Genomic DNA, 27,942 nt, shown 5'->3' on the forward strand with positions numbered 1-27,942 from the left:
TCATATAATTTTGGTATACCTGTGCTTTTGTTTAACTTACTTTTCTCTTCATCGATAAATTAAATTAAAAAATGTCATTTGGCCAATTTCCTGTACCCCATCTTTTTGATATATTACCAGGGTAAAATGTACGGCCAATTTTCGCAATCAACTAACAATTCTCTATTTGTTTTTCAGTTCACTTGAAAATTGTTCACCTTACGATTACCTGTTTGAAAATTTACACTCGCTGTTTGAGGCCTGAGTTAACCGTATAAATACAGACGGACTACTATTGTTTCAAACAGTCACTTTTGTTTTATCCTCTGCTCCCCTTGGTTGTTAGTTTTATTTGATCGCGGGATTTTTATGGTGCAAACTCAGACTCATCAAAGAAATGGGAATTAGAAAATTATGACGCACTTTCTGAACACACTTTTGCTTTTTCTGTTTGAAAAGAAAAACAGGTCGAAAAACTTAACTCAGCTCAAACATTGAAACTTCATAGCAAATTCTCGCTCATCAACATGAGGTGTACAAATGAAAAATTGACAAAACTCAAGCAACGAGTATGATTTATTGTTTGAAACAGTATAGATCTATAGATCTAATGGCTTATTGTTGGAACGAGTAACATATGTTTGTCATTAGCGGTCCAATTTCATACTTTTTTCTTTTGCCCCTGATGTAAGCTGATTTTTTGAACCAATTCACCGGATCAAAATCAAGCTCAGACTGTTTTTGCGGTAAAAAAAAAGAAATCAGAGTTAATGGTCCATTTCGCACCAAGTAAATTGGTTCACAAATGGGCGCCATTTTCCATTTGGCAGTATAATAAATTACTTTTCATGACGTAAATTCGGAGTTTATTTATAGAGACCCCAATTGAGTTATTTTAGTGAAGTGATCTCTTTTGGTTGATTAATCGAATCGGGTCATTTTCACGTAATTCTGGTGTCATATGTCCACTTAATTCCAAAATAATCTCCATACCTTTATCACGCTGTGATACTTTTAAATTTGGCGGTCGCATCAAATTTGTGTATGACATCAGCCTAACTGATTGGTGATGTTATATTTCCATTCTATCAACCTTTTTAAACTTTTTCAAAGTGTCTTATTTTGGACTACTCGAACATTTGGATGATGGCCGTACAAACTTCAAAACAATTACCCATTAAATTAAATGTTCCTTGTGGTTCTGGCTGAAGGCTCAAGAATGGACAATAAAGATGTCCAAAATGGTGCTCACTTACAGACCACGTCCCCTGAGAGTGAACCCGGCCCATTTTTTTACCCACCCTCTCCGACCAGAAGAAGCGACCCCCTCCGGCCCCCAAAGACCAGACTTCTCAATTCAAATGCCGACTCCGCCATTGTTGTGAATAATTTCCAATTAAAGACTAACTGTGGACCAGAATCCCTAACCAGTTCAGCTTCATTAAAAGACCACAGCCAAAAAGACAAGCCTCCCTCTTCAGCATCCTCTTCATTTCGCATTCCTACTCCGCCAAACGGTATTTGTTTAGAAATTATTACCTAAGCCCCCCCCCCCCCCCCCCCCACAACATTCATTATCAGAAAATTTAAATTTTGGGAGGGGTTTTTTCAAAAATTGGACTTTTCAGGATCACTGAAATTATTTCCCAAGAAGCTCTTCTAAAACAATAGAAAGCTATAGCTCCCATTTTTTCAACTTAAGTTTGAGAGCTGCTAGCAAACTTTGAGGTGAAATGCCGAAGTTCTCTTTTTTAGACCATTTAAAAAAAAATTACCAAAAAAGTCATGTTAGGCGGCAAGAAAAAAGCACACAAAAAATACACACACTGCAGGTATACAAGTGTCCTAATTTCGTTATTTTTTACTGGAAAATTCACTGTAAAAAATAAGCAAAACTTGATTATTAAAACTGGTTTTGAAGTTCTTAATTCTGAATTTCTAAATTTTGCAGGAAAAATGCCGAAGAAACACATTTTCAAAACAATGATTAGCAAAGATCTGAGCGTAAAATTTTTCAATTAATACACCGGAAAGTTTCTAAACGAGTACCGTTTGACATAAGACTCCTCTAAACTCCTATCAGCGGCACAAAATTTGTTCGACCTTGACGACCAGGATATCCAATCCAGAGTCGAGAGTGGCTTGAGTGAATCTAATTTGAGCGAAAACGGAGGAGGCAGTTTAGACAGTCGAACGTCAGACGAGAAATTGCCGTCCGCGAAAAACGAGGAGAAACTACGCGAGTTCTGCTGCTTCGGAAATCTGAAAGGTGAGATCATCCCGATCACGTGTAGACAGGCGCGAATCTAGGAATTTCTCGAGGGGGAGGGGGGGGGGATTTTCTAACATTACGAGGCCATACTGTGAAACTGTGCATTTTGTGATTTGTAAGCGGATTCCTCAACAGGCGAAAATCAGATTTGTCCCAGAATCCGCAAATGCTATTTTTCTTTGATCTTCTCTGCTGTTTTGGTTTCCACGGACAAATAGCTAAAACACTGTATTGCTTAAAATTGCTCCAAACGCTGACAACTTTGCGGAATCCGCAAAAAAATGTGAGGAATCCGGAACAAGTTTGTGGAAATCACGAAAAAATAATAAAATATGGTTTTAGTAAAAATAAGCTGTCGCGGAATCCGCAACTGAAGGTCGAATCAGCAAATTAAAGGCAGAATCCGCATAAGTTTGCGGATTCCACTTACGTTTGCGGAGTCCGGAACAACCACTTATATTTGCTCGTAGCGAAATATGCAACAAAGTCAATGTGTCGACAAAATTTACGGGCTCTTTTCCAGTCCCCCCCCCCCCACCTTTCAAAATACCGAGTTTTATGTTTGTTTTACGTGTTATTACGGCTAAATGCGTGATGTTACGCTGTAAAGTATGAAGAACAAATCTGTTCACAGTTGTTGATTTGTTCACCACGCCAAATCTCATTGCATTAAGACAAGGTTAAATAAGCTTTTCAAAGTTAAATTTGAAAGGGGGGGACTGGAAAAGAGCCAATTTACGTTACAGGTATTTGTACGCGGAATCCACAGAAGTTTTTGTAAGTTGAATCCATTTACGTTTTGGAACATGTTCTAAGAATTGTCTCTGGAATCCAGGAATATACAGACAGAAAATTGTGCGCCTATCCAGTGCACAGTTTGGCCTCGTGATGAAAAAAATTTTGAAAACTTTGTCGACCTTTTTTTAGGTCAACCAAATTGATTTTTTGAGATCTCCCAAACAACTATAAAAACCCCAATTTGACCAAATTTTCTTCACCGCAAGCAAATTTTTGAAAAAACAGGCCAAAAAAGCTTTTTAGGCACTTTTTGGAAAATTTCTACCAAAAAGTTGCGTTTTTTCGGCGCGCGCTCCCCCCTCAAAATTAGTATAGATTGGCGCCAATTGCGCCTTTAGAAAAATTTTGAAGTCAGTCAGCCAAAAAGGGCTATGTCAAAATAACATAAAGGGGCCCCACCCCCCCCCCCCCCCCCCCCCCCTAAATCCGCTAATGCGAGTGGACACTCCTTTTGAGGAGTTTTTATATTCCTTTTCGAACAAGTTTTTCTTGACACTGAGATAGGTTTTTGAAAAGTTTTAAATGTCATATGAACCATGACTGAAAGGTCAAAAGTATTCAATATAATATATCACTCGACCCATTCCGCTGATTATTTGCGAAACCTGCTCCTGCGCAGAAAAAAAACTACAACAAACCGGAAGTGAAAGTTGCTCCTAACTTTCAGTGGTCGGGCCCATCAAAACAGATGAGCTTACTGCACAAGTCCAAAGATTGAACGAAGCTGAAAATAAAATGGTCAATTCAAAGTTCTAGGCAGCTTCGTCATCTTGAGTCTTTGTTATTACACCTATACATCTTAGTTGATTATAAATCTCGTTTTTGAACTATATTTTTGAATAAAATCAAATTTAGCTTGTTGTTCAGACTGCAAGTCTCCACATGAAAGTAACTTAACTGTGAATTTTACGCTGCTTGTCACAAAAACTTTTGAATTTTTTTAGAAGTTTGGAATAGATCTTGATGGAAAAAAATTTCAAACTTTGGAAAAAAACGTTGTGCAACATTTGCGCTATGTAGCTATTTTAATCGGATTTTAACGGTATATTCGCATTTAACATATGAAAAAAATCAGGGGCGAATCAAGGATTTTCTCGAGCGGCTGGCGGATTTTCTCGAGCTCTCCCAAGCACGATTTAGTTCCTGTTTTGGAAACATTTTCTGCGCCGCAGGCAATGTTTTGAGAAAAAGTTCAAAAAATGCGGTCCAAAAATTTTGACCAAAAAACCGCGTTTTTTCGACGCGCGCTCCCCCCTTCAAAATAAGTATATATTGGCGCCTGAGGCGCTTTTAGGAAAATTTTAGGGTCTGTCGGCCAAAAATGGATTTCTTAAACAGTACCAAAGGGGGGACCCTTTGGTCGGCAGGGGTTCGAATCCTTGAGGGAAGGACCGTCCCCCCTAAATCCGCCCCTGAATAAAATAAAAATTTGGTGCTTAGAAACTTTATATAAGAAAATCATCTGTTCATTAAAATCTCAGGAGAGTTTATAGTGGCTGGTATGATTTATCTATGACATTTGCTTGCAAATCAAATAAGAGGTTACAAAACGGTTCACCCTATTCCAAATTACCCTTTACCTATTTACCCCGTGCCACTTTAGCAGACGTTTCAACTTAACCTATTCCAGTTAACCTAGGCTCGTTATAACAAAAACCTACCATATATTTTTGAACAATTCCGTACAACAACTTCGAATAGATATCAAAGAAAGGTTAATTTTTATTATGAAATAGTTGCCGCATGAGCAGAAATTTCCAAAGTAATATAAAATAACTCGTTCAAAAGTGAGATGTGATCAAAGCATGGACGAGCTAAATTACATTTGACTAATATGCAATTGCAATGCGTTGTATCTGTTTCTTGAATGAGCAAAAGCTTAAAAGATCAACTCATCGAGAAACCAAATTTTGAAAGAAAATCTAATATTACTAAAAATTTGATTAGTTAATCAAAAAAGTGGAGTAGACCCCCCCTCAGTACCAGGATAAGGCGGTACTGGGCGGCGGGGTGAGGGAAAAAGAATTTTTTTTGATATTGGTTTGTGTCGCCTCCCAAAATTTCAGACATCTGGGACGCCGGGATTCTCAAGAAGATTGTTTGTGAAAAATCAGTTAAGCAAAAAAATGTTATCTCCTTGAAGATATCGACATCAAATGTAAAAAGTTATTTTACCTCCGATATTTTTTGTAAAGTCCTGGGGGTTCGTAAATTGCCATATTGGGCATTTTTTGGTCTAAATAATAGAGTATAGATGAATATAAAACAAGAGTATAAATGCATATAAAATAAGACCAGATGGTCAAGCGGACTAAAACAAAGTCACGTAACATAACAGTTGACGTAGGTTCGAGTCCCCCACTTGCCCATGTATTAATATACTAAAAAAGGGGGTTATATCCTGTTTTAACTATTTTTGATTCCAATTCGGTTCAGCCTTGATTAAGGCTGACCGCCAAAAAGAGCAGTTTGTCTCAAGGACATTACCGACCGGTTCTTGTGGCTAGCTTGCGCCGATTTGTACCGAAACAAGCTGAAGATAAAAAGTTATATGATGTTTTTGATCGATAGAGAATGCCGAAATTTATCTATTTGCCGGGTTATTTACCGAGAAATATCTCTTATTAATTTACGGATTTGGATCAGTTTTTGGAGATTAGAGCGAGCATTTTTTGGCGCCCCTCATGGGACCATTATTCACGCATTTGCACGAGGGACACGCACAGTTCAGCCGATAAACGCACAGTGTTTTAGTATCTGTGAGCAGCTGAAGTCTATTAAGACGATTTGTTAGTTTTCACCAGTGTTATTAAAGCACATTCAGTACTCCCTGTTAAAAGGCGTCAGTGGTGTTGCGGTCAAATCCCTGAATTTACCAGGCAGATTGAGTTTTGATCCATCTGAGTGGAGCTTTGGTTTTCGAAGGCGAGTGACAGTTCCTTTTTTGAGAAGGCGAGTAAGGTGCACTCGGAGAGTGAGGCGTTCCAGGTGGACAGACTGAGGCAGCTGCAGTTCACAGTGAGACACTACGCAGGTCCAGTAAGCTACTCCGCCTCCGGACTCCTGGAGAAGAGCAAGAACAGACTGCGCATCGAGAAACTCTGCCTACTGGACAACAGCTCACATGCCAGACCCAGTCAAAGCTGTTCAAAAGTCGTCGGCATATTCTCATTGGCCAAAATTGGAAGTGTGCAGTTGGACGAGGAGCCTGTAAGCCGACAGACGACAGAGCAGACAGGCGAAAGAGCAGACTGGTAGAAGAGAGGCCTGTTCAGGTGTCCTGATTGTTGACTTTTGGACTTTTGAGCTGTGTTTTTCTCGACACCCGAAGTTTTGGATTTGGTGTCGCCAATCTCCAATTAAAAAACTGTTAGAAGTTTTCAAAACCCTTAAAACTCTCCATTCGTGCTTTAAATTTAAATACGGTGTCATATATGCTAGAAATTTTCCCGCAAGCTAGCACCCGGTAACTTTTCTCAATACCCAAAATTTTTGGTTGGACAGTTCCCTTGAACTGAAATATCTTACAGTCGGTAGAGAGACGAACTGATTGACATTTTTTTCTCGATACCAAAACTTTTTGGATATTTGCGAACAGAATATTATTCCGTGAAATTGGAACATAGACAAGAGGTACTGGACTAGTTCTTAGGATTGGTTTATGACTCGAACCTGCTGACCAAAATTTTTCAAAACATTTTGTGAAAAAAGTAAAAATTTGCCAAAAAATCCTCAAAACGTCTCCAGAATTCTGCGAAACTGTGCTGTAAGATGACACCAACCTTATGTTAAGTGGTCTCGTAGCGAAATATCAGGCAAATTAAATTGAGTTTTTCATCCTCAGGTTTCTTCCGCGTGTGTTGTTGGAACTTAACCAATTTGCCTGATCCCTCACCCACCTGTGGTGAAACTGAAAGCCAGTTCGCTTCAAGTAAATCAAAGCCGTTTTAGCCCGTCCGGTTATTGACTTCGTTGCGTGACAGTATTGTTAAGTGGTCAGGTACGGTGGTATTAAGTGAGTTAAGTTGAATTCTTTCATCCTCAGGTTTACTCCGTGGGTGTTGTTGGAGTTCAACCGACCTACTTAATTTTCCAACCCCATTGGTACTTAAGCGTAACGAAGCCGTCGCATAGGTCCCTTAAGTATATGGTATTCATTCTAGGAGCTAGTTCCTTGGATCACGCGCTCCAAAAACTTCCCGCTTCGTCTCAAAAGCGCGTCAAAGATTATTGCTTTACAAAGCCAGGTTTAAGTTTGAACTTTAACGCAAGAGACTCCCAGAAAACGATACAGTACTACCTTCATCACTACTTGTCTCACCATAACGACCTTGTAATTTGGCACGACGGCATTAATAACTCGATAAGTAGGCACCGCAGGAACAATAACCGCAAGCTGAGTAGTGAGCAACTTGTCAATTTGTTATTAAGGTATAGGACAAATATTCCTGCGATTGTATACTGTAGACGGAACGGAACCGAGGATATAGAGGAAAGTTTAGTTTCAACAGGTATTCTCTTTCTGAACGTTGTCAAAGACTTTATCTCTAAGCGTAAGGCTAAGGACCAGGTACTAATTGAGAAGTACAACGAGCTTCACCAGCCTCCTTCCCTTGAGTTAAAGACTCTCCTCCTTCTAAGGCGTTTAGCGCTAATCTTAACATCCTTAAGACTCGTAAGAAGCGGAACCGCTTACCACTCAAAGCTCGGAAAGCTATAAAAAAATAGGCTTCAGGCAGAAGCTTTGAGACGTCAAGTTCCCCCATCTTGTAAGCTAATGTTGATATATTAATGCAAATTTAATTACGTACCAAAACAGTATCTCCTTTTATTGATTGTTTTCTATAAGTGAGCATCCGTAGAACATTGTCAATTTGTGAAAAACATGGACGAAAAATTCCAAAGTAAGATACGCAAGTTATTTGAAACCTGTCTTAATCTAGAAAATGAGCTGCTTAAAAGTCACTCATTATTACTTGAGTACCTTGAGAACAATAGTCGCACCGCAAAAATTGATAATGCTGTTCACAAATGTAAAATTGCGTTGGAAAAAGCTGCCGACGTCAATGGGCAAGGAAAACCCTGTGAAACTATTGCTCAGCAAGACCTTTGGCTTAAGAAAGCCACCGAAATGAACGATAAAGTGATGCATGAAGCTCAGAGTTACAAGATGAGCCTTGAACCTTCGTCATTTTCAGCAGCCGGCATTACAGGGAGCAAGGGATTTTTACAACAAACTAGGTCGGAGACATCCTCACGCTCGCACAAACCAAGAGATTTGGAAGCACGAGTATCTGAAAACAGGTCTAAGGTCTCTAATAAGTCTAAGGAAAGTAGAAAACGTGAGTCACATAAGTCTGATAAATCTGCTTCCACTCGTCATACCTCGACTGTTTGCACTATGTCATCAAGTGAGAAACGGCATGAGTTAGCTTTAGTAAAACGACGCCATGAGGAGCTGGAAAGGCAGTATCAAGTATCTTTAAGACTTAAAGAGCAAGAGAATCTTCTCAAGTTCGAACAAAGTCAGCTGGAACTAAAGCAATTGGCTGAAAGTCATAAAAAGCAGTTAATTGAAATGGAACTGAAAGCGTTTGAACTTGAGGACAGTTCATCTGAGGTTAGCGAGAAGGTAGCGGAAAGTAACTCGACAGGAGTAAATCAACCTAATTCAAAAGTAGCAACCGATCGGACTGATGATTGGGTAGACTCTGTTAGTTCACAAGCACCTCCTGACGTTACTAGTGCGCCAGGTTTGCTGGCCTTCACTCCTGTACCAATTTCGTCAGAACCGACGACTTCCGCACACCTCGCTCATGCAACAAACACAAGTTATAGTAATAACCACGAGCACACTGCCTTGAGTGACCCTGGAATACATAGTCATGGACATCGGGTTATGCCTCAAATTGGCAGTGCGAGCAAAATACGTAGCTGAACAGAAACTTTGCTTCGCTTGCCTCAATGGCAATCATAGTTTCCGGCAATGTTCTAGAACTAAAAAGTGCCCGAAGCCAGAGTGTGATAGCACGCATAATGTCTTGCTCCATGGAGCCGAAAAAATATTTCCTCGGAGGGAAAATACAAATGTGTCAAATAAGGCTGGAACAAACAAATCCAAGTAGAATACAAACACTTCCACCCATGCCGCTGTTAGTGATGTACATGACATTGAATCATCTAAAGGGTTTTTGCCACTTGCAACACTTGGTGTATCCTCGGATGTAACCAGTCTCCTGACGTTGTTTCTTTCTGATAGTGCATCGACTCACTCTTGGATGTCCTCGTCACTCGTAAACCGTCTCGGCTTAGTAGGAGAGCCCGTTAACTTGTCAATTAGTGGTTTCAATTCAACCACCATCGTTGAGACTCAGAGGGTCAAGTTTACAGTTTCCTCCGAGCCGAATAATAGTAATAGTGATTTCGTATTTTCTCTGTGTGCATATGTTAAAGACAATATTCGGATTGGTTCCGAATTAATCAATATGGCTGATTTGCAGATAAAATATCCACTATTAGCACCTATTAAGCCCACTCAATATACTTATGAGGACGTTGAAAATATTATAGGACAAGACTACTACCACGCCGTTAGACCCATTGAGTTCATCTTGGGAGATCATAAAAACTCACCGTGTTCCGTTCGCCTACCAATAGGTTGGGTCAAAAGTGGTCCGTTGCCGCCGTCCGTTAATTCTAGTTCTTCGTGTTTCAAGTGTGTTGTTAAAGATTCTTCTCTGAGCGACCAAACAAAATCCTGGTACGAGTTGGAATCTTATGGTTCTTTCAAACAAGTCGATGCCCGTTCCGCTGCGGATAAACATGCTTTATCCATCCTAAATTCTGAAACCGTTCACAATGGCAAAAGATACAGTTTGCCTATGCTTTGGATTGATAGTAATGTCAGTCTACCAATCAACTATTAGTCGTCACTCGCCCAGTTGAAAACATTGGAGAAAAGGCTAAGTAAAGACCCTGAATTGCGCGAAAGATACGCAGACACAATCAGAGAGGACATTAGGAAAGGGTATGTCGTTACCGTCGAACCGCATGATCCACGTAAGCGTTCCGATCGCGAGTGGTATCTTCCACATCATCCCGTCGTAAATCCGAATAAGCCGGGTAAGGTGCGCCGAGTCCTTAATGGGGCTTCTAAGTTTCACGGCACATTCTTAAATAAGTCCTTATTGGTCGGTCCGGACCTACTCCAAAATTTAATTTTTGTACTTTTGCAATTCCGTCAACACAAGTACGCCGTCTCCGCGGATAAAGAGGGTATGTTCCTCCAGGTAAGAGTCCTCGCCCGCGATCAGATTTCACTCCGTTTTTTGTGACGGGAGGATACCACTTCCGATGTGGTAGTTCATTAGTACACTCGCCATATATTCGGCGCACGGGATCCGCCTACGTGCGTCAATTTCGCGTTGCGAAAAACAAAAACTGATAATATGTCCACATACCCTGAGGCCGCCTCAGCCGTAAATGAAAAATTTTACATGGACGATTACTTAGATTTGTTCGAGAACGTTACCCATGCAATTAAAATTAGCCGCGATTTGGTTTCCTTAATAAAGTTGGGAGGATTTAATTTGACTAAATTTGTCAGTAATGCTGATGAAATCACTTCAGCAATGAACCCCGAGGATTGCGAAACCTCGTCTTCACCCATCAAGGAAATATGTAACGGTGCCGAACAATCATCACTCGTCTTAGGTCTTAAGTGGGACCATGTGAAAGACACATTGGTTGTTAGCAGAGGCGTGGATCGTCCTCTCGATAAGGCAATAACTCAACGAACCGTCTTGAGTTTTGTCTCTTCTGTGTTTGACCGTGTTGGGTTGGTAGCTCCATACACAGCTAGGGCCCGTCTTTTACTTAAAGATTGAAAATCAGTGGCCAAAGTTGGGACGACAAATTGCCCGAAGCCATAAGAGATAAGTTTCTCGAGTGGCACTCCGGTCTCCCTTTCTTAGGGCAATTGACTATTCCCCGTTGGTAATTCACAGAGCCTGTGGATCAAACTGAGCTCCACATGTTCGGTGATAGCTCGCAGGACGTTTTCTGTGCGGTTGGGTTTTTGCGTGCGCGACTCTCGAGCTCGCACAAACCTCAAATATCCTTCAACTTTGGTAAAGCTCGCGTTGCGCCCATGAAAGCGCTATCTATACCGAAGCTAGAGCTTCAAGCTGCTCTGCTCGCCACACGACTGAAAGATTATATAGTGACCGCCCTTACTGTCTCTATTAATCATGTCTACATGTGGACAGATAGTACTACAGTTTTGCAGTGGCTAAACTCCACTGAAAAACTACCAGTATTCGTCGCTAACCGTGTCGGCGAAATCCTTGAATCGACCACTATTGATGAGTAGCACCATGTTTTGAGCGGCAATAATCCAGCTGATACCGGTACGCGAGGGATTTCTTCGGAAGCCCTCAAGGATAGCAGCTGGGTTATTGGTCCGAGCATTCTCAGGACTACTGATTGGCCGTTTATACCCGACGAACGTGTAATCAAAAAAATTCGCTTGAAGAGTCCTTCCTGTTATGTTGATAATTGCTTGGAGACATCATCTTCCTTCGTCACCGATGTCACATCCATCAAACATCCCGAACACGGGTTCAATTGGGAAAGGTTCAGTTCCTTTACGAGATATAAACAAGTAGTCGCTTTTATGTTGAGGGTTCTGCCTTCACATAAGCATTTTCGTGGTAAGGACTTACAAATCACCGACCCCACTGAGCTTGATATTGCAGAAAACAAACTGATTCATCATGCTCAGGTGGAATCCTTCCCCGTTGAGTTAAAAACACACTCGGTTGGCAAACCTATTGAGAACAGTAGTAAAATTTCCTTATACTCGCCATTTATCGGTCCCGCTGGTATCATTCGTTCAACCGGACGTTTTGTGCGCTTAGTGATTACCTAGTTTGATACTAAGCACCCAATATTACTCGACGCTCGAAAAACCCTAGTTCGTTTGTTGGCCCGCAGCCTCCACCATAAGCATTTTCATCACGGATTAAATTACATGCGCTCCGTTTTAAATATGAAATATACAATAATTGGATTGCGTTGACTACTCCGGTCTATCGAAAATCAGTGTGTAACATGCCGTAAACGCAAAGCAATTATCATCCAGCCTTTATGTCTAATTTACCTGTCGAACGTCTCGGATATAAGCAACCACCCTTTAATCATACGGGTGTGGATTACTTTGGACCGCTTTACGTTCCGGTTCGCAGAAGCACTGAGAAAGGATGGTGATTCCTTTTTATTTGCCTCACCACCAGGGCTGTACACCTTGAGATTGTACCATCTCTGGACACCAGTTCTTGTGTCATGGGCATTGAACGGTTCATTGCGCGTCGTGGTACACCAAGCACAATCTGGTCGGATAACGGCACGAACTTCGTTGGTGCGGAGTAGGAACTACTTGCCTGTATCAAGAGCTGGAATGGCATGGCTCCGACCATTTTTGCACACAAAGGTGTTGCTTGGAAATTTAACCCGCCAGGCGCACCCCATCATGGCGGCTCCTGGGAGCGCCTCGTCCGAAGCGTGAAGCGAGTGCTTTACGATATACTAGGCAGTAGGCAAGTCACCGAAGAGGTGTTAGGAACAAAAATCTGCTTAGTTGAGCAGGCTTTGACTTCGAGGCCAATCACTCCCGTTAGTACTGATTCACGTGAGTTAGAAGCGTTAACCCCAAACCACTTTTTGCTTGGACAACATGCCACAAGCTTTCCTTCGCTTTTACCTGGGGAGCACTTCAACCACAAGAAAAGGTACGTGCGAGCGCAGTCATATGCTAACGCGATTTGGTCTCGTTGGCTTCGCGAATATGTTCCCTCGCTGAATAAGCGTGTCAAGTGGCACACTAATTCTGACTTCACTCTTAAAACAGGCGATCTCGTGTGGGTGATTGAGCCCGATAGTCCGCGTGGGTACTACCCTCTCGCCCGAATCGTCAAGCTAAACTACGGACAGGACGGTTGCGCTCGATCCGCCCTTGTTAAGACCGCAACCCGTAAAGTCACTCGGCCGACCGTTAAGCTCGCTCCGGTTCTTCCTTCTTCAGGGGGGTGGGAGGATGTTGCAACGCAAATGTAGAGTATAGATGCATATAAAACAAGAGTATAAATGCATATAAAAGATGGCCAAGCGGACTAAGACAAAGTAACGTAACATAACAGTTGACATAGGTTCGAGTCCCCTACTTGCCCATGTATTAATATACTAAAAAAGGAGGTTATATCCTGTTTTAACTATTTTTGGTTCCAATTCGGTTCAGCCTTGATTAAGGCTGACCGCCAAAAAGAGCAATTTGTCTCAAGGACATTACCGACCGGTTCTTGTGTCTAGCTTGCGCAGATTTGTACCGAAACAAGCTGATGATAAAAAGTTACATGATGTTTTTGATCGATAGAAAATGCCAAAATTTATCTATTTGCCGAGTTATTTACCGAGAAATATCTCTTATTAATTTACGGATTTGGATCAGTTTTTGGAGATTAGAGCGAGCATATTGCGCTTTGAAGAGTTTTTTTCTTAATGCAGAGAGCGTAACGCGAACTATTTATGCGTGGCGATTTATCTCGCACCAAAAAATCGTTCGAAATTGAATTGAGGCTAGCTACTCGGTCGTATCAATTTCCTACGACTCAAAATTTGTCCAAATTTTGTAGGTTTGGATTATTTTCTTTTCCAAAAAACTACTCGATATGAATTAAGGTATAGTCGGAACGTTAGAAATTTCCTGTCGTTCAGATCTTGTGCCATTATGCCATCGGGTTTTGTGCCATTCTGTTTATCAGAATATCATCAGAATAGCCAAGTCTGAGTTATATGAAACTGAAAGGATTGCGTCACATAAATCTAATCCTTTTAGGAGCTTGCTGTTTTTGGTGACAACGGCAAAGTCATCCATCATCATTGTTCCCCTTTTGGTCTGTTTATTTTCAGTTCAGCGTCTTTTTCTGTTTTATGACTTTTCGTCCAGTAATTTTTCATGATTCTGATTCTTTTAGGTTTTTTTTGCTGAGCCGAATTTTTTTTAGCAAACAGGAGTCATTTGGAGGCCTTTCTTCATTTCTTTTATTATTGGGGGATAGAAAACAAAATATTTGTTCTCATCATCTAAGGTGAGAAGGAGCTTTGTATTCGGGTAATTTTTTCCAAATAATACTACTGAAGTCAAACATGTAAAGGGTCGAGTGAAATCATCATTAAAACCATTTCAGTCGTGACTAAGAAAATATGGCAAAAATTTCTCCAGCATTGAAGAAAAACCGCGCTCTGTGTTTTTTGCGTCTTAGACTCGACTAGGATCAGACGTAAGATTTTGATTGAACTCAGAGCATTCTTTGTGAAACACTCAATATCATAGACTACTTCACGCAGTTTAATTTTGGAAAATGCACAAAGGTCTTTCTCACTTGGCGATTGGAACGAAAACTTTGGCTGGTATTCCGAAGTTTTTGTGTCTTCTCTTTTTTTTACTTAGGTCGAACAGAAGAGTTCAATGTTCCAAGGGATCATCTTTTGCTTGAAATAAATGACCGCATGGAGCTTTGCCAACACCCCAATACGCCACCCAATATTTACAATTTTTGATTACAGTAGCCTAAAATTTCGAATTAATATTAAGTAAAAGGTCTTTATAGGTGAGCAGTGGGGAAGTGGTTACGTCTGCGCCTCTCAATCGAAAGGTCGGATGTTCGAGGCCCACCATGATCCGTGCTCGTTGCTTGAGGGTGAGGCAACATTACCCAGCCTAGAAAAACAACCAAAAAAATTGCATGTAGTTCTTAAACAGGGACACAACAGCGGTTCGCCGTGATGAGCTGTACAGCTCGAATGTTGGTCCTATCCCTCGTGGAAAAATGGTTTTAAATTTTTTATTCTTCTGGGAGAGCTGCCGGAAATTAATTGGAGTGACTTAAGATCAACAAAGTTTTCGAATGAGTTCCCCCCGCCCTCCAAAAAATGCCAGTATTTCCTTTTTGTGCAGGTGTGAAGGAGCTTGTGAAGAGTGGTTGTGTGGACGTGAACTGTGTCAACTCAGTCAACGGCTGGACCCCCCTCCACTGGGCCGCCAAGAGGGGCGACTCTGCCATCGTCACTCTCCTACTCAACAAAGGGGGAGCAAACCCAAACATTCTCAGCGCAGGTAGGCGACGAGAAAACAGAGAAGAGAGGGGGGGGGGCAATTCTCATGGCAGAAAGCTCTCATGACAGAAAGTTTCGAGTGGCCAACCATTCAATTTATATATTGTGACATATTCAGGGGCGGATCTAGGATTTAGGATTTTCTCGAGGAGAGGGGGGGGGGGGGGGGGTGATTTATCAACCTTTTTGTCGACCTTTTTAGGTTGATCAAATTGATTTTTCGAGCTCTCCCAAGGCACTAAAAAGACCCTGCTTCGGCCAATTTTCTGCGGCAAAATTTTGAAAAACAGGCCAAAAAAGGCGCGCTCCCCTCTCAAAATTAGTACAAATTTGCGCCAAAGGAGCCTTTAGAACATTTTTAGGGTCTGTCACCAAACATGAATATCTCAAAATAGTACAAAGGGGGGACCCTTTGTGTCGGCAGGGGGTCGAATCCCTGAGGGAGGGCGTCCGCCTCCCCCCTAAATCCGCCCCTGCATATATTTGCTTACATTTTCTTTAAAAAAATTCTTATAGGCTTATTTCCTCTGATGTAATTGATCACTGATCACATTCAAAATGTTTACAAAAAAAAGGACTCTAAGCCTACTTGTGGCACTGTCACCCCCGTCCTCTATTTTAGAACCAATTATCGGTTTTTGGATCGGTTGGTTTCTACTTGTTGGAGCAAGTGACACCAGATTTTTCGCTTCCACAAACAGACAGTATGAAGAGCTGTCACAAATAAACGTTCAGGCGAACATTGGCTGTTTTGTTAAAATTTTGAGGCGGTATAAAATTGATCATGTCTTGAAACTATTGACTATTTAGTACTCTTTTTCAAGTTATTGATTTCTCCCAGAAAAAGTGTTATGATAAGTTTTGACAGTTTTCGGGTGTTTTTCTCTCTTCAAACCAGCATGAGCTGATAATGTATCTTGGAACATTTCCACCGGGTCTATTTAATGCGGAAAACGGAAGTCAATCACTTAGACTTTAAAATTACTGGCAGCCTTAAATTCAAGGTAAGTGGGCGTTGCTAGTTACTAGTATTTAATACACTCAAAATGAAATATGATTATAAATCTCGAGATTTCACCTTAAACAAGGTAAGGAGAGCACGAGAGCTTAATTTAATCGAGAGCTTAACTTCTTTTCACTATTAATTAAATATAAATCATGTCGCTTAAGTTCTTCCGGTTTGTTACTTAAGCCATGAAAAATGGTGAAAATTAAACCCGCATATTTTGGGTTGGCTGAAGTTGACATTTTTAAGCTAATAGCTTTTTACCGGTACCCTTGCCTTGATTAATTGATAAGCATTTCTGAATTGAGCTCAATTTATAAACTTATCTCTCAGAATTCACATTTGAGAGCTTGCTATCAGTCAAAATTGGTCGATTTATTTCAGATCAATGGAGCACAATAGCTTTAAAAAGGGCGGATAAATATTTTACGTATACTAAAAATTCCCCGCGGGTGTTATTAATATCGTCAGAGGGTATTGGTTGTATTTTCAGAAGGGGAGCTTCCTATTGATCTCGCGTCTTCAGTGAAAGTTGAACAAATTCTTCTCAAATCAACAAACGCACAGAGACCAGGTAGAATTAAACGACCACCTACCCCGCTAATTATTCCACCCGACCAGAATTCTACCCAAAAACAATTCACGGCAACTAGTAGCACCCTGAATACAGAAATCAACAAGAAAGCGGAACCAATTGATTTCTCGTACCCTTACCAGCCAGTAGTGGAAAAAGACCCTGTCAACCCTCACCCTTCCCAAAACTACACTCCTACTCTTTGGCAGTCATCAAAGAATAGTTCTACCGGTAAGTTTTGAAACCATGTGCTAATAATTAGCCTCTCAAGGGACATTTGTTCCGCTTTTTTGTCATTTTGTTGAAAATTTTCACATCTTTGCCCATTCCAATTTCACATTTTCATAATATTGAAAAATTTCCTTTTTGCTTGTGCTAATTGCCTATTGATGCATTTTCTTAAATTAACGATGCATATTCCGCCTTTTGTATTTTTCAAATTTTTTTGAAGCGTTTTTCTTTCTGAATTGGGACGTCAGTACCTGTTTGATAGGTGATTAAAGGTTAATTGCTGTTTGATTGTATTTCCTGAACAATTAATTCTCTGCGCGGGTATATATGTGTATTGTTTAGAATTCCGTCCATCTCATTGTAACAAAATGCATCTTTTATGAATGAAGTGGGACCTTTCTCCAGTTTAAACAAATAACCACCAAAATAATCGTCTTTCATTCCTACCTTCAGACTTGCATACTCATTGATGAAATGTATTTTAACCGGCGCTTCTTATTTACTGAGGCGGCTGTTTTTTCAATAAATTTACCGATCCATGAAAGTGTACGATGATATAAAACGAAGTTGAAAATAATGTATAAGTATCTTTTCAAATATATCACTTAGATTATCCAGCAATTTGCCATTATTTTGAGCGATTTGCGTCATTAAATTTTATGATTGCTTCAATTTTTGCCCTCAAGTTTTTTTGATCAAAATGGTTTTGTGAAAACCTAAGAACGTGTCTGTTTTTTTTGCAAGACGACCTAGCATTGACTTACAAAATAACCGCTCAACTTGCCGATCAATTGACAAAAATTCCCATCTGATGCCAAAAATTCAATTTGTGATCGATTTTAACCCTCTGAAATTGTTTAAATCATTTCTTTCAAGGAAGATCTACAACACAAGCGTCTTGAAGCCCCAAAATTGAACGGTACTTTGAAAAATAAAAACAACCGCGTCAAATTCCCCCCGTTTTGAACAGCAGTTTTTGACACGCACTGCCTTCTATCTTACGTCAATTGTTGCGGCTGTCTTACCTAATTTATCGCACAATATTAGGTTTTTACGGCTCAATTTACGTACCTGCTATTGCGCAATCATGCCGAATTCTGTGAATAATTCATCTTCGTCTTCTCATGGAGCTCACCCGACTTCGTTGTTTCTAGGAAATTTGCCCATATTTGGAAGGCGCCGAGGAAGTTCAGGATCTAATCACGTCGACACGCCGTTGGAGAACGATTCGGATTCGCAACGGAGTCTAAGGTTTGGACAAGTTGTCACATCTTCACCGGGACTTGTAGCAGGAGGGCAAATGGTGTACGGAAACGGATTTGTGTCCGCCGGCAACACGCCGAAGGTAAACTGGGCAAATATATTTCCGTAATAGTAACACTTGCGAGAGCAAGTGTCTGTAACCGGGAACTAAACTTTTTTTCCCGTAAACGACTTTTCTTACACATCTGTAAAAAATTGTGAAGTTGCTTTATTAGTGAACCTGATAAACTTCGACACCTTTTCTTACCTGACCTATAGGTAACGCGGATGCATTTGCACCCTGAATTCTGGAGTTCGAGTCCCGGTCGGAGTTTTTTTTTCAGTAAAAATGAAATTGAAAAAATCTTACCAGGACAAATTGGATTGACAGATTTTCGTTTGTCTGCTTATGTTTGGTCGGCTTAGCTGCCACAACGGGAAATTTATGTGTGCAGTCACTAATTTTCATCGTAGATGCAATTGTTTTTGCGTTACTCCAGTAAGTTGTGAAATTAAATAAAAATTATTCTTTTTTGTTTTCAGCTCAAGGGGCGTCTACCCACTTGTCTGCTTAGGTGCCGCTCGGTAAATACTAAAAGCCTATTTAAAACTGTTGGCTTTGTTTTTCGAATATGTTTCTGAAATTATTTTGATTTGTCCTAAATGTATCATTTTTCTAAAGAAAAAAAATACATTGCGAATTTTGACTATAACGAAGTTCAGGGTCAATTTTTGCGCCAAAACCAATGGTAACACTGAATGTTTTGCGTGTTGCTACAGTTATTATTGTTCCGACTATTGAAAACAGGGAAAAACTTTGTATTCGTGTGTGTTTTAGTTTTTCTTCGCAAAATCAGGTACCACAAGTAGTCATCGGAAATTTTCACTTTTCAGTCATGATTCAAATGGCATTAAAAAGTTTTCAAAAAGTTATCTCAAGGTCAAGTAAAACTTGTTTTAAAGGAAACATTAAACTTCTCCAAAAGAGTATCTACACGTAATCTATCATATTAAAGTCTTCTCAGCCCTGATTTGAAGGACCTTAAAAACTTTTCAAACGTTGTCCCAGTGTCGAGAAAAACTGGTTGAAAATGTTTGAGTTTTAGATAAAGTTTGAGCAAAAAAAGCAAGCGAGCAGATTTTTTATAGAAAAATAGGCGGTTTAATTTTAATATTACTCTTGTATTTTTTTGGAATTTTTTTCACCGCGGTTTTGAGAATGGAATCTTCAATAATTCAAAAAATATTTGTAAGAAAATTGAACAAAATTTTTTTTTACTGTGATCGTTGATTAATCCAATTTTCTAAGCTGTCGTCAAATTCTTTTATCAGACCGCTAACAAAAAATGACACTATATTGAAAAGAAATATAAAGGTTCTTTTCACAAATATGGACGGAACACTCTGTGCCACTTGCCCAACAGCCAGAAATAATTGCCTAAAGCAATACCTGAACTTTGATGACAATTATCTCATTAAACATGTGAGACTGTTGCAACTACAGTGAGGGGGGTTTCTTACAGTAGAAAATTCTTGATGCTCCTAATGCTATGAAAACTTTTGTCCAACTATACGCGCTCGCTACAAATTTGTATAAAAAACTGTAGCTTAACAAATGAAGAGCATCAGCTTGAGCGAACACCGAAGTCTGTCAATTTCATAATATTGAAACATGCTTACTGTACCTTTCCATAGTGTGAAAATAATGCGTTTCTGATATCATGAATGCTCTTGCGATTATATTACAAGTGTTTTAATTGCTTTATTAAAAACTCGTTTCCATTTTGATAAAATCAGGTAATATTAAAATGTATGGGATTGTATGGGTTACTAAAATGTATGGGTAATATGAGAACGGGTTAAAGGTATGTCACTTGCATAAGCGGTTAATCAATTATTTTTTATAGAGAAACTGCTGATGTCTTGGCAACTTCTTATTTGAAAATTTTAACATTAAGTTTTTCATCATTCATTAACAAAACTTTTTGATATTCTTTAAAAATGTCAAACAAGTATCTTCAGCTTCAGCAGGGCCCCTAGTTTCAAAGATCATTGTTCGAATTAGTCACAGCTGAAAGACCCATGATTGAGGGGTTAAAGACCTGAAATTTGAGTTCGGTCAGGCCTGAGTTTTTGCAAATTGAAAAATTTCGTTTTTTTTTCTGCTCAAACTTCCGAAGAATGGACTTTTGAAATTTCAGTTTTGTTCTGTTATTCTGATTTTTTTTCTAACAAAACTCTACTGGCGCAAAAAAAAACTTTTTAGATATTTTTTGACAGTAAAATTAATTTTCTGATGTATTTTTTCTTGATTTGTCGATTCCTCTGCACGTAATCGTAGTCAATCATTTTTGTATCGCATGTGGTGTAAAGCTCCGCTTTGCCTCTGCGTACAATTTTACTGTCTTCAGAACTGAAAGAAATTTTATGACCAGCATATTATCCATAGTATGGAATTGTATGATGAGCGTTTTTGTCAAACCGCGGTACAAAATTTAATGAATTTATGTTATTGATTAGTTGGAAATTAGCTCCACCCTACCTGCTTTTATTAGGTTTTCACTGAGAGGGAAAACAATCAAGTCTAAGAATTCAATGAGTTTTCAAAAATCGCTTTTGTAAATATCGATTTGGAAGGTAAAAGTCGATTTCAATTAATTACACTTTTTGGCGAAATGATTATTTTGCCAAATTGCAATTTCGAGTAATCAAATTTTTAATCAGCGAGCTTTTCAATCGGATGTTTTTACATGGGTGCACATTCTAATAATCCGGCCCCCAAATTAAGATTAGATTAAGACCAGGGGGCGGATTTGGGGGGGGGGGGGGGGTGGCGGACTCTTCCGCTTCAGGGATTCGACCCCCTGCCGACCCAAAAGGTCCCCCCTTTGAACTTTTTTCAGATATCCATTTGTGGCTGAAGGACCCTAAATTTTTTCTAAAGAGTTTTTTAAATGTTCCAAAAAGTGCCTAAAAACGCCTTTTAACGACGCCTGTTATTTTTGCCAGCGACGTTTTTTTGGAAAATTTCTCGACGTTTTTTTGGAAAATCTGCCCCCCCCCCTCGAGAAAACCCTAGATCCGCCCCTGATTAAGACGATTCAATCACCAAGGAAATAACCAACTTATGAGCTGTTCATTTGCGCCTCTAGTTACGATCTCCATGCGGTAATTTATTGGGTTATTTTTCCGAACTGGCTAGTGCCCTTTCACCCTCAGGCAACGAGTTAAAATCATGATGGGCCTCGAACAGTCGACTTTTGCTAGAGCATCGGGCATACGCCTGCTAAGGCATGGCCGCTTGGTTGCTATGGCATGACTATGGGTTTTGGACAAGAATGTTATTTCGAGTATGGGGTGAGAATGGTGTAAATTATAATGATGTTAATTTTTAACCAGTTATATAACACTAGCTAAACTATAAGCAGTCGGAACGTGGTATGCAGGTCAGCGGCCACAAAGCATTTTTCATATTAGTTACTCATTAGCTATTTTACGACATGTTCCAAATTACCTCATGTCACCAGAAAGAGGTAATGCGCTAACTTGGCATACGCAATTTGAAATAGATGGCATAAACTATGTCAGAATAGGGTTAAATGTCAAATCCTAGGTGCTTCGGGTCATATGATGTTTCGACAACATTGTTTCATACTTACCATTTTACTCAAATTTCCCCATCAATTAATTCTAATTGTCAGCAAGATAGTTTTTAAATTCTCATTGCTGCTGAAAAAAAGCCGATTGATGTAGAGGTATACTATTTTAAAATAGCGCCTATGTTTTTGTCCGACCAACTTTCATTCGGGTGTTTCTGTTGCGCATAAAGTTCCTTAACATTTCTAGTAATTTGGCTATAATTTCACTATTCCAAGCACGCTATGCGAATTTGGTTGAAATAAGTTTTTTGTATGGGTTAGTTTTTTTTCTGACAATTAAATTTTTTGCACTACCAAAGCTTTGTTGTCAATAGACGCTCGGGAAGCGATACTTAATGCTTGTTTAACGCTATTCATTGTGTTTTTGCTACCGTGTTTTCTAGAAAATCGACAGTGTTTTCCTGAGACAAACTTATGGATTTTTTATAGATTTTTGTTTTTCAAATTTTTTTTTGACTTATTGGTCTCGTTTTTTGCTAGCTTGCAAGCCAGCCTTTTTGGCCAATTTACCATTCCTGATTTTGGTTATTTTCCTTTTTATTTTCGTTTTTTTTTTGTTTTTTTGTTTCGGCTGAAATGATATATGCTTATATCATATCAGCTTTGTCACCTGACTTTCTAGATTAAATTTTTTACAACAATTTTGTTTTCTCGGCTCAACTGGCGTGTTGTCCGCTTTTTTGCCAATCGACAAAATTTCTGAACAATAATTCAACGCTGGTGATTGCGGTTTTTGACTTGTCGTCTTCAAAGAAACACCACTAGAGATAAACGCTAAAAAAATGTAGATGTATCAAGAAGTTCAGATCAAATTTTGTACGACAACAATTTTGTTTTCAGCTCAGCTGGCGTCTAGCCATGTGGTGTAGGTTTATTCGCCAGTCGTCAAGCTTTCTGAATAAATATTCAACGCTGGTGATTGCGTTTCTTGAATTGTGTCTTCAAACTAATTACCACTAGAGATGAGTGCAAACAAAATTGCGGATGGAGTTTTGAAATATTTAGATCAAAATTTATACGACAACAACTTTTTTCGGCTCAACTGGCGTCTAGCCATGTTTTGCTGGCCTATTTGGCAATCGACAGGCTTTCTGATTATCTTTTCAACGCTTGTGATTGCGTTTTTTGAACTGTTGTCCTCAAACTGAACACCACGAGATAGACTGGTTAAATTTTGTAGTTTTTTTGTCATATTTTGTCATTTTTTGAAAATCGACTCAACCGTTTCCCTCCCATTTTCTGTCCGCTAGCTTACAGAATTTAGTTTTTAGGTATCGCAAATACTCTGAAGCCCTTTCTTTGCCTCTATGTTAATCTATCCGCTGACTGAAACTGAGTGTTTGTATCCTAAAACAGTCATTATCACGCCTGGTTTCGAGTTTGTTTTAAAAAGTTACCACGAACTTAAAGTGGCCATAAGAACTGTTCAATGCTCAATTTTGATATTTCTACTTAAGTTCCCATTTTACGCGATCCCAGGTTGAGTTCACATTGAAAATCAGCGATAGAAAAAAGAAAAAAACAGCGATGCCATTGATGAATTAACGATGTTCATTGCCACAATAGCAAACTTATCGGTAGGTTATTGCTAATTTGGCTAATTTTTAGAGATGAAACAGTAAAAAAAAAAAAACTTATCAAAATGAGCTCAAACGGTAAACTACTGGGGTTCGATCCCGCACTCATCATTATACATGAATCAGCGCTGGAAAATAGCCATCACTGGGATAGTACAGAAAAAGCGATAATTAACGGTGGGTCTTCAACCCGGGATTGTCGATCAAGTTATATACGTCGACCAATTTATACATGACGTCATATAAAAAATACAATCTAGGTTGATGGATTTTTCGCGCAATGCCCTTTGAGTTGAAATTTGAATGACATCAAAAAAATTTGAGAAAATTTTCTCAATATAGATAGCAATTGTTCAAAAATTTTCGATTTATAGTCTATTTTTGAGCATTTTTTTAAAATTAAAATGGATCGAACATTGGTTTCATTGAAAGAAAAAAATTATTGAGGATTGTTGTAGCTCTTCTCATCAGAAGAATATTTGCAAAAAAAATGATAAACTTTAGAAAACCAGTCATTTCTTAAAAACAACTGTAGTAAACTACAGACTCTGCTGGTGTCCTGAGCGTTCTTTTTGGTCATATCTCAGTGTCGAGAAAAATTGGTTTAAAATATTTCATAAAAAAAAACCTGTATGTAAAGCCATAAATATTTTAAGTTTAATTCAGTTTTATCCTTTTTATTCACTACTTTCCGGGTAAACAAAGAAATTTGAAACAATCTTGGAAATTTTCTTCAAAAAGTTGAAAAAACAGAGGAAAATTCGTTGTACCGACGCACATTAGCAAAACTGGGGGGAGATAAATTTTACTTCAAGTATTTGCCCGCTGCCAACCCAAAGGGTCCCTATTTGGTTCTTTTCTTTCAACCTCTAAGCCAAAAAATGTCATCGCGGCGCGGAGTTTGCTGGAAAATTTCTGCACTATTACGCCCGCTTTTGAAAGAGTAAAAACATAATCATGCCGATTTCTTTGCGATATAAAAACCCATTATTTGCTGAAAACTTTAGCTTCTTGGTGGTGACGTTTCAGGCTGGTGTTAGATGCTTACGCCATTATTTTAATCAAAATGCACTGTCATAGCCTTAGAGCGATGGACTGCAAACAGGAAATGCTGTAATCTTAGCCGTCAAACGAAAATTGGACTTTATCTTATGTCATTCCAGCTAAAAAGTGATGTCAACTTGAATTTAACACGTCACTGCCTTTAGGGAACTTTTTTGACAGCTATGTTTGAAGGCGAAAAATTTTTAAGAGGCTGCACGCGTTTGTTATTTCCTTGGTGCAACTTTTTGAACATTTGATCTTTTACTTGTGTGTTTTTGGGGCTGCAGTTCTGCTGGACTGAGCTTGATCTAATTTGACGTGGAAACAGGTCAAATTTTTACTGATGCCCAAATTATTTTATGCCTGCAGATCGGAGAAACAAAAAGACACCAGCTGATGAACGGAGGTGGAGCAGGAAGCCGCGGTAAACACCACAACATTAACAACAACATTAACAACAACAATAGCAGCATAAATAGCAATCAATATCAACAACATCAACACCTTCCGAATGCTCACCAGTCCTTTACCCTTGATCTTCAACACCACCCCCCTCCACAACAGTCATACGACATGACCTCCCCAAACAGCAACTCCCAAAACTGGGCTTCATCCAACCCAAATGGATCCCACTCTTCCCAGAACAATTCACACCTCGGATCCCCACAAGGAGAAGTGTCGAGGAGTTACAGAATCGTGAAGGTGCGAATTGCAGGCAAGGATCCGGACTTCGTCGAAATTGACCTGCCACTGACTAAATTGACGCTAAGAGGCTTAATTGAGGTTGCATGTTTGGAGTTATTCGAAACGTAAGTCAAGGTGTTTCTTTTTTTACATCAGTGGGATGTCCTTTTGTTTTTGGGAAATTACAATTTTATATATTCCTACATAATTCCTTCTAAGGTACTTAAAAAATGACCAAGGCAAAGAACTGTGTTATGTCAAACTAGAGATTACTTTTCGAAGAAATAAAAAGTTTTGCATGTTAACCTCCAATAAATAAAATGGAAAAGTTCCCTTAAAGTTATACGAAAATTATTTCTCCGAAAAGTATTGTGACAAAAAACCATATATTAAAAAGAACTGTCGTTTTCTGTGCAAACAATAACCAACAGATAGATCTATGGGTAATTGTCCCATCGAATTTTTCAAAATATTATTTTTTTATCTCATTTCTTGCTCGAAAATAGATTTGTTTACGATTTGTAGCACCTGAATTTGCTATTTTTATTTTAATATTTATCTGATATTTATTTGTGGCACCTGAATTTGCTGGGGAATAAACCCGAAACCCAAATTTCTTGCCTTTACGTTGTCGGAACCAGGCGCAGAGCAGGAATTTTGTCAACCTTGTTTAGGTCGACCAAAATGATTTTCCTATCTCTCCAAAACAGCATAAAAGCCGTATTGTACTCAGCATAAAAGCCGTAATTTTAAAAGTTAGAGCCGAAAGAAACTGTAAGATTTCCGAAAGAAAAATTTTCGGATAGCGAGTTTGGTCAACCCTAGCGCTTCTCTCCTCCGGACTAAGCGCTCCTCCTCAAAAAAGTCCTTATTGGCGTCAGAGGCTTGAGTTCTCAATAAGTTTTAGGGTTAGTTGACCATTAATGTATGTTTTTAAAACGTACCAAAATCATGACCCTTTGAGTGATCAGGGCTCAAATCTGATGTTTGTACCTTGCATATCTTCGAATTGAAATCTATCAACGTTTTTGTTGAACTTCGGTTAAATTTATTTGAGGTATATTTGAAACTAATTTAACAACAGATTGAAGCCAATTTGAAGCCTAGCAACAGTAATTACATTTAAAAATTTTAATAGTCTTCTGCAATGATTTGCTAATTCAAAACTTTCTAAAATCTTAAAAATTTCCTTGAGCTGCTTTCAAAGAATGAATCTGAGATTGATTGATTTTTTCTGACCAGAATTCACATATGAAAAGAAGGAACAAGGCACAGATCTAAGATTTGTGGTAAGATCTTAGGTTTTTTCAAAAAAAAAGGGGGGCTATTCAGGAAAAAGATCAATTACGAACTGAATTTGAATCTTCGATTTGTAACAGCAAAACAGTCAATAATAGATTCAGTTTTTATAGATTCACTTGCAACTGCCAATTTCTCCGCTTCACATTCATGTAATTTTTAATTTTCTATCTCCTGTTATAGTTTTTTTTAAAAACCTGAAAAGATCCCTCCCACCTTTGCCCTTTTTCATTGTTAAAATCTGAAAAGAGGGGGTCTCGAGCTTTGAGGCTGGTTGAATCTCTTAAAGCTTTATGGCCTAACTAGTTTTGTTCCCGACTCAAAAAACGTTTAGAATTTGGAGTGTGGTGTCATACTAAAACCTATAAGGCCAAGTTTAAGGTTCAGAACAAAGATTTTAAAAAACTTTTCTTTGTCAAGAAAAATCAACCTGAATGTTTCCGTTTTTATACTGCTGGCAAAGTTTAGGCATGGATTGGTTAATTGGAGAGGACTTGAAATGATTTTACATGATTTTTGCTATGATTATGGTTGTTTCTTAATTTTAGAAGCTTAATTTGAACGCGATGCTCTTTTCAAGAAAAACAAAAAAGTTTAAAAAAATATTTAAAAAAAAAACAGTTCGTTTTTTGTCGAACTGCCTGAAAATTTCACTGTAGTTGTTACTGCCGTGAAAATCATTTGTGATACGTTTGCAGTATACGATTAATTCTTTGTTTTATTAAGGTTTCCCGTACATGTTGAGCGTGTTCGAAAGCTACCCAACACACGGCTGAGACGAGACGTCGAAGTGGAAAGACTCGGCAACTACTCGGAAATCGAACTGGTTCTCGCATCGCCCACCACTCTCAGCCAGATGCACGCGGGACACCAGCACCAGACAAGTCACGTGAACAACAATGGAAATCACGTGAATAGCAACGGGAATCACGTGACCAACAATGGAAATCTGAATGCTAATCATGGCCATATAAGCACGCATAACAGTAATTCCCACCTAAATCACCATCACGTACATCAACACCAAGTACCTCCCCCCATTTTGAAAGACACGAGCACCCCCACCTCACCCAACGGAGGGCAATCAGTTGGAGGAAAAGTGGCAAGCAGCTCTTCCGAAACTTCTGCTTCCGAGTTCCAATGTTGATAGCTTGCATTAGTTTTAATTTAAAATACCTAATTAAAATTCCGAACACATGGGCCAGATCCGTAAAACTACCAGCAAAGAAAACTCCCTATGCCATATTAAAAACTAGCGGAGATATTGCTTGGTAGGTTTCCAGTTAAATTGAAGCCGTATATCTAAATATTTTATTTATTGTGCAATCTCTTACCAAAATTTTTTAGTTTTCGCTATTAAAAATATTATATCAATTATTTATAACCATGTAAATTTGTAGTTTCAA

The 27,942-nt window shown here is 39.0% G+C and overlaps 1 protein-coding gene across 1 annotated transcript; it reads left to right on the top strand.

Annotated features, from left to right (window-relative positions):
* Positions 1-665: 665 nt before the first annotated feature.
* Positions 666-27,937, top strand: LOC134839054 (myb-like protein A). The gene is made up of 7 exons (XM_063854459.1): positions 666-1,496; positions 2,042-2,248; positions 15,063-15,221; positions 16,720-17,031; positions 18,186-18,376; positions 24,923-25,362; positions 27,263-27,937. Exons 1-7 carry the CDS (start codon positions 1,166-1,168, stop codon positions 27,681-27,683), a joined length of 2,061 nt encoding a protein of 686 aa, XP_063710529.1. The 5' UTR covers positions 666-1,165; the 3' UTR covers positions 27,684-27,937.
* The last annotated feature ends 5 nt before the right edge of the window (positions 27,938-27,942 follow it).

The sequence above is a fragment of the Symsagittifera roscoffensis genome, chromosome 2 (genome assembly GCF_963678635.1).
Source record: "Symsagittifera roscoffensis chromosome 2, txSymRosc1.1, whole genome shotgun sequence".
Lineage (NCBI taxonomy): Eukaryota > Metazoa > Xenacoelomorpha > Acoela > Convolutidae > Symsagittifera > Symsagittifera roscoffensis.

Coding starts and splice junctions, on each gene's coding strand:
- LOC134839054 (XM_063854459.1), top strand. CDS start 1,166: ATGTTCCTTGTGGTTCTGGCTGAAGGCTCAAGAATGGACAATAAAGAT. Junction 17,032..18,185: donor ATCAAAGAATAGTTCTACCG/GTAAGTTTTGAA, acceptor CGTTGTTTCTAG/GAAATTTGCCCATATTTGGA. Junction 25,363..27,262: donor TGTTTGGAGTTATTCGAAAC/GTAAGTCAAGGT, acceptor TGTTTTATTAAG/GTTTCCCGTACATGTTGAGC.